The sequence below is a fragment of the Octopus sinensis genome, linkage group LG24, assembly GCF_006345805.1.
Source record: "Octopus sinensis linkage group LG24, ASM634580v1, whole genome shotgun sequence".
NCBI classification, from domain to species: Eukaryota; Metazoa; Mollusca; class Cephalopoda; order Octopoda; family Octopodidae; genus Octopus; species Octopus sinensis.
Window position 1 is genome coordinate 920,001 of NC_043020.1, and position 7,500 is coordinate 927,500.

General features: G+C 37.6%; 1 protein-coding gene across 1 annotated transcript in view; it reads left to right on the forward strand.

Annotated features, from left to right (window-relative positions):
• The window catches only part of LOC115224035 (alpha-(1,6)-fucosyltransferase), a 248,718-nt gene that overhangs the window by 203,867 nt on the left and 37,351 nt on the right, over window positions 1-7,500 (forward strand). The window contains exon 6 of the mRNA XM_036513073.1: window positions 7,147-7,281. Within this exon, the coding sequence (XP_036368966.1) occupies window positions 7,147-7,281 (135 nt within the window). The remainder of the gene's footprint in view (window positions 1-7,146; window positions 7,282-7,500) is intronic.

The following is a 7,500-nucleotide window of genomic DNA, read 5'->3' on the forward strand; positions in this document are numbered from 1 at the left end:
ATACATTTATTGATGCATTAATGGTCTGGGGACACTGCTTGTTGCTTCAGCAATTGGAAATATCTTTTTGGTTTGCACTGACACTGTGGTGTTGCATTGATTTCTTTCTGTTATGTAACGAAATGATCTTTCTAGTGGTAGTTTTTATGTCAGTGCTATGGAATAATTTGTGTATTTTATTATTGACTTTGTCGAAGTATCTATTGATTAGAGACGGGAATTGCTTCGTGGTACAGTTTATGACGTTCTTACGGAAGTAGATTATATATGTGGACATGTATGTGTGTGTTTACACACACACATAGGTTTCGTATTTTACTGCATTCGAAATCTTATCATTCGGTGGGTGGCTTAGTTTGTATTATTTATCAAACCCAAACACCAGATATAGCTATAACTCTTCCCCCTTTCCTCTCTCACCCCTCCCCCTCTCTCTCTGGTGATGATGATGATGATGTATTTTTTAGTATATTATATTTCTTTATTTGTTCATATTTGCAACACAAGTAGTTTTACACGATGATAGAGATATATATATAGAGAGAAGGGGAAGATGTAGAGAGAGAGAAAAGGAAGATATATAGAGAGAGGTGAGAGAGATAGAGAAAGGGAAGACATATAGAGAGAGGTGGGAGAGATAGAGAGAGAGAGGGGTGGGAGAGATAGAGAGGGAGAGAAAAGGAAGATATGGAGAGAGAGAGGTTGGAGAGATAGAGAGAGAGAAAAGGAAGATGTAGAGTGAGGGTGGGAGAGATAGAGAGAGAGAGAGAGGGAATATATATATAGGGAGAGAGGTGGGAGAGATAGAGAGACAGAAAGGGAAGATATAGAGAAAGGTGAGGAGATAGAGTGAGAGAGAAAGGGAAGATGTAGAGAGAGGGATGGGAGAGATAGAGAGAGAGAGAGAAAGGGAATGTGTAGAGAGAGAGGTGGGAGAGATATAGAGAAAAAGACAGGCAGGGAGAATAGTGTGACGTATTTATTTCTGAAGAGCGTTATCGATATTACTGAAGTGAAACACTTCAGTCTTCCCAGAGAAAGAATTGACATCGTGTCAAAATACCTTGCACGTTGTGAACCCATCTCAAAAAATGCAAATAGCTTCTCTCTTTTTTTTTTTTTCTTTCTTTTCTTTTCTGTCCTCCATCTTGTCTTGTTTTATAAATATTTTTTTTGCGGTTATTTTCTAATAAAAAATTTTCTCCTGCAGCCTGTAATCTTTTTTTTTTTTTCCCCTTTTTTTGTCTGTTTGTCTATGAATAATATATTCTCGTTTTTTTTTTTAAATCTCAGTTTCTGTCTATTTTTAATCTCGAATCTGGAGTAGAGTTTGTTAGAATTGCAATATAACGTTTAATCAGAGACAGAGTTACTATCACGGTCCCGATGTATCGTCGCCAAGCGCCGACAAAGGATGCTCGACGCGGTTGTTTGCTCTGCTAGAAATAACAGCCAAGTTTCATTCGCATCGCACACCCGGCGTTTTTGTCGTTGTTTTCGAAGGTTACTCTGGATAATATAGTCGTAGATATCTTTTATCTTTCACTCTCGAATCTGTCATTGATCTGAGGCCATGCTGAACTACCCACTTTTAAAGGGTCTAGTCTAACAGATCGATCCCTGTTCGAATTTCTAAGTTTGGCACTTATTCTGTCGTTGGCCAGACCGCTCGATCATGGGAACGTAAACAAACCAGCACCGGCTGTGAAGTGGTGGTGGTGAAGTAAACAACATATACTTAAGTACACACACACACCACACACACACATATATATATATAGTACTACTTAAGAAGAGTGGTCCCGGTGCGCGCATCCACGCTAGCTAGTCGTGACTAGTCGATCCTACAACGACTACCTAGCAAAGTAAATAAAACACAAAAACACAAAGTAAGGATCGACTTGTCACGACTAGCTAGCGCGGTACTACTTAAGTAGTACCCATATATATATATATATATATATATATATATATATATATATATATATATATATATATAATATATATATATATATATATACATGTGCCGGTCTTCTACACAGTTTCCAAATACCAAATTCACTCACATGGCATTGCTTCGGTCCCGGGGCTACAGTGGTGGAAGACACTCGCCCAAGGTGCAGCGCAGTGGGATCGAACCCGAAATCACGTAGTTTGCAAAGCGAGCTTCTTAACCACACGAAGAAATGGTTGGAGCGATCACGGCTGGAAAGTCTTTGATCATATATCGGTTTGTGCATTCAGAGCTGACCTGGGCGTATATCATCGCCATGCTTCTTCTTCTTCTTCTGAAATCGTATTTTCATTGAAATTTCTTCTCTGCATCTTTTTTTTTTTTTTGTTTTTTTTTTGTTTCCCCCTCACTGTTCCTCCCAAACAACCCCTCTCCCTCATACTCACACACACACACACACACACACACACATTCACGCATACATACACACACATTCGCTATGTTAAGCTATCTATTTCCTTTGTAGAAAACCAGTCGGCTTCTGGAGAGGTGCCGCTTTATTCATCTTCTTTCATCTTCGTCTCTAAGATGATATTATTCATTCCTGGCATCGGGATTGACAAAAAGAAGTCAGAGCAAAGGCCACTGAGATTTTGTATGTCACCACTGCCAACAACAACAACAACAGCAGCAAAAATGATGCTGCTGCTGTTGATGCTGAATTTGCAAGATTTTCGCTGTAGACATGTTGCACAATATCACTGCAACTTGGCTGACACTCAAAAATTTGTATGAATTTCTGATTCTCAAACAAACATTTGATAATAGTAATAATGATAGTAATATTTAATATTATTATTATTATTATTATTGTTATTATTATAATGGATCTTTTCGGTTTGAATGGCAGTTTTTAACATAATTTCTAGGTAACTAAAAAAATTTTAAACTTCGTATATACTGGTAGAATGTGTTTATAAAACATCTTTTTCTCTTGGCTTTATTGAGAAAATTCTATAGTGTGTAAGATATTTGTTGTTTTTTTTTCTTCAATTTCTGCAATTTCAACCAATCAATGACGTCTATTGAGGTGAAAACCTTCTGTGCCGTATGAATATGTCCCTCGTTTAAGAAACAGATTGGGTTTATTTTACATTTGTGAAGAAAAAAAGATACCCTTCCCCCCACCCCTAACCCTAACTAACCCTAACCCTAAAACAGATTGATATGCAATAGATCGATACTAGGGTCATAATTATGGGTGACAATTTCATATGACACCGCTAGAAAAACTGCCGTTCAAACCGAAAAGATCCGAGGCCACTAAGAGACTCTACTCCCAGACAAACTTTAGGGATCGTTAAGAGACCCATCTCACAATCCCCGGAGGGTACAGAGGCAGTGGTTCTCAATTCTTGCAACCTTTCTCTCTCCAAAAAATATTAACGGATTTTTTTTTTTTTTGTTCCCTCTCCTTTTGTATCAATGAGAAAACAAAATGGCGATTGCATCGAAACGATTCTTTCCTTCGCTATTGGCGTTGGGTAAGTTTAAGAAAGTATAAAAACCTATCTTCATTTTATGAAACATATATCAATGTTAGTCGCCCGTTTTTCGATCCTCACAGCCTCATTTGTCTATGAGAAACACTTAATCTGCAGAGTGTATTAACACGTCTGTTCACGACCCCTAGAAAAGGCTGGGAAATAACGTCTGTTGTGTTTTCTCTGACAACCCCTAACTACCTCTGTCGTTACATCACTGAACTAAGTGTCCTTTTTTTGTATAGTTCATTTCCTTCTTTCTCTCTCTCTCTCTCTCTCTCTCCATGTGTGTGTTTATTTGTTTTTCTGTGTGTACGCGTATTAAACTGTCTAGCAACAATTAAACTTGTATCTTTTAATTGTGGTTGTCTGTTATCTCGGCTCTAAATCCAGTGAGGCCGACTGAAGTATCTCATATTTCCTTTATCCTGTTTATTTATTAATAAACCTCTTTTTTTCCCCTTTTTCGACATTGTAGATTTGGTTACCGTTTCTCGGCTCTTTTGATTTATTTGATGCTTTTATTTTCGTTTTGCTGACGTTAATAAATCATTAGTTTGTTTTAGGCTGTGATTGATTTGTATATATCGTTTACTTGTTTCAGTCATTGGACTACGGCCATGCTTGTGCATCGCCTTGAAGGACTCCTAGTCGAGTAGTTCTGAACCTTTTTAGTATCCAGGCTAGATCCAAAACCTGGATTTTTTTTAGCCCCTGCTCCGCACCATAAAAGAGTAGTCAACTAAAGAAATGTTTATAGAGAAAAGACCGCCGAGGGCCGCAGGAAGGGTACTTGAGGGCCACATGCGTTCCAGGGAACCGCTGGTTCAGTCGAACAATTCGACTCCAGTACTTATTTTTTAAACCTGGAACTTATTCTAACGCTCCCTTTCGCCGAACCGCTAACTTACGGGGTGTGTGTGTGTGTGTACGGCAATTGTTGAGCAAAAGCATTGTTAGCAACGGATTTCCAACGGGCCGAGACGAGAGTAACAAGGAATTATCTGTAACTCAATGCAGAACAAATATTTTAGGGGATTTCCTTCGTTAAACACCGTTTTTTTTAAAATATCAATTTATATTTTATTTTAATTTTTGTTTCTGTTTATATAATTCGCTGGATCTTTTCGGTTTGAACGGCAGTTTTTAACATAATTTCTAGGTAACTAAAAAATTTTAAACTTCGTATACTGGTAGAATGTGTTTATAAAACATCTTTTTCTCTTGGCTTTATTGAGAAAATTCTATAGTTTGTAAGATATTTGTTGTTTTTTTCTTCAATTTCTGCAAATTCAACCAATCAATGATGTCCATTGAGTTAAAAAAAAACATTCTGTGCCGTATGAATATGTCCCTCGTTTAAGAAACAGATTGGGTTTATTTACATTTGTGAAGAAAAAAGATACCCTTCCCCCCACCCCTAATCCTAAAACAGATTGAAATACAATAGATCGATACTAGGGTCATAATTATGGGTGACAATTTCATATGACACCGCTAGAAAAAACTGCCGTTCAAACCGAAAAGATCCAATTCGCTGACATACTCTTGTGAAAAGTCATACACACATGCATGATTCATTCCAAAAATTTCCTGCCTACCGAAATTCTATTGACAAAAATTTGCTATTGATAGAAAAATTAAAAGGCGCACAAATCTGTCCCGCTGTGGGATGGAACCAGAAACCATGAAAGTTGCGAAGCAAATTTCTTAACCAGAAAACCATTCCTACGCTCTAGGCAGTTAGATATGTCTACTTTTGCAATATTTGTAGAATTCTTTGAATCTGAATCCGCCATGTACCGTGTTGCGTTAATTACACCGTTTATCACCTGTTTTGAAATTGCTGCTAAAACCGCCTTTCCTTTGATCTCCGTCTGCCGTCTTTCCTGATATACAAAAGCACACGGACATTGTTTCTTTGAATCTAGTTTGCTTCCCACTCGTCTTGCTGAGCCTGCCCTCAGGTCATAGCTAGAAAGAGGAGGTGCCGATAATGAAAGAAAGAACTACCTTGATATATATAATATATATATATATATATATATATATATATATATATATATATATATATATATATATATATATATTCCTCTATACACTTAAAATAAATTAGAAACAGGTAGATCAATCTTGAATCACTTAACAACCTTTGTAAGATTTTCGTGTTGTACTAAGAACGTACGGCATCGTTCATTTACGTCCAAATCACTTTTTGGCTGTCTTGCTGCGCGCTTGGCACTGGGCCATTTGTTAAACCGGATGAGAAGCAGAGAGATATCACACAGATCTCTCCTTCACGCCTAAACTCGCAACTACAACAGGAAATGTTGGACAATTCTAGATTGATTGAATCAGCGTCTTTCTCTTCTTGATCTGGATTCTTGACAATTGATTGCTGGTGGAGAGAGAGAGAACCTTGCACTTGGAATTATATTTTTTTCTTTCTTCCTATCAGGTACTATAGTTCGTTAGACTTGGCCGTTTTCTTTTTTTTTTTTTATCAACGTTAACTAAGGGTTATCTAGATTACAAAGACCCCTACATTCACACACACACACGTTCTTTTCCGTATTCGTTTGGAGAAATTGGAATTTAAATTACTCTTTTACTCTTTTACTTGTTTCAGTCATTTGACTGCGGCCATGCTGGAGCACCGCCTTTAATCGAGCAACTCGACCCCGGGACTTATTCCTTTGTAAGCCCAGTACTTATTCTATCGGTCTCTTTTGCCAAACCTCTATATTACGGGGACATAAACACACCAGCATCGGTTGTCAAGCAATGCTAGGGGGACAAGCATTAAACAATTCATGAATTGTTTAATTACTAAGACATCACTTAGAACAATTAAATAGGACTATATATGATTAGCAATGACGAAGGATTTTTAAAACTTCGTATTAAGTAAGCAAAAAAACCCCAGACAACTTAATACCGTAAATCCTTGAGTATAATCCGCATTTTCCCCAAAATTTAAAGGTCAAAATCCCTTGTGCGTACAATATACGAGGTTAAAAATGAAAAATATTTCCTAAGCAATGTCCAAGTCTCTATTTGCTGTCCGGCAATGTTTATTCAGATGCATTTTGTGATGCCGGGCGCGAAAATACCTTAAGCTAAGCCTGAAAGCAATGAACTCATAAAAGAATCATCCATAACTTGCAGTAAGCAACATTTATTAAAATAAAAGTATTCAGAACACAGAATAACATGTAACAAAAGCAATTTACGAACATATTTACATTCCCATATAACAGTTAAGAACATCACCATTATTGTATTACGCATGTGTGGAAGTGTTTGTTCGACTTGGTGCTGCTGGCTTAATTACGCACGACTCGAGTTAGAGAAGGAGTGCGTATTATACACAAGGTTTAAGTTTTTCAGAAGTACAGCCCCCTAAAAATCCCCTGCGTATTATACTCAAGGGCGGACTATACTTGAAGATTATGTGAATATTATGCATCTTTTTTTTCTTATAATCCCCTCAATTTCAGTTTCAGATGATTGATCCTGCATGATATTGTGATGAAACGATTATCTCATCCGTAATAGCTGCGACCGTTAAGGGTCCACGTGTACCGCCACAATTATAATTATAAAACTATCTGCTCCTCTTCAATGTTATTTTTCTTTCTGTTTCAGGACTTTGATCTCTGATATTGACCAACTACGTGGTGTTGATGGCCTTGACCATTGGCGAGGGAAAGAATCGCAAGACCTGGCTGATTTAGTGCAGAGACGGTTACAGTTTTTACAGGTAAGCACCTCCGCTTTATAGCAGTAACTTTCAGCGTTTGGGTCACATGTGACCAGCAGTATATTTGCTTCTTTGGGATTTCAAGTTTTTGCCTTTGCAGAATTTAAACCGGTCACCATCAAAGCGGCAAGGCTTTTTTCGTGAGCTAGGACGGCTCTTGGAGTTTGTGGTTACCTCATTGGTTAACGTATTCATATTTGCGTCCCAACTCAGTTTTAAGGCTGACTGGACTGGAGCAA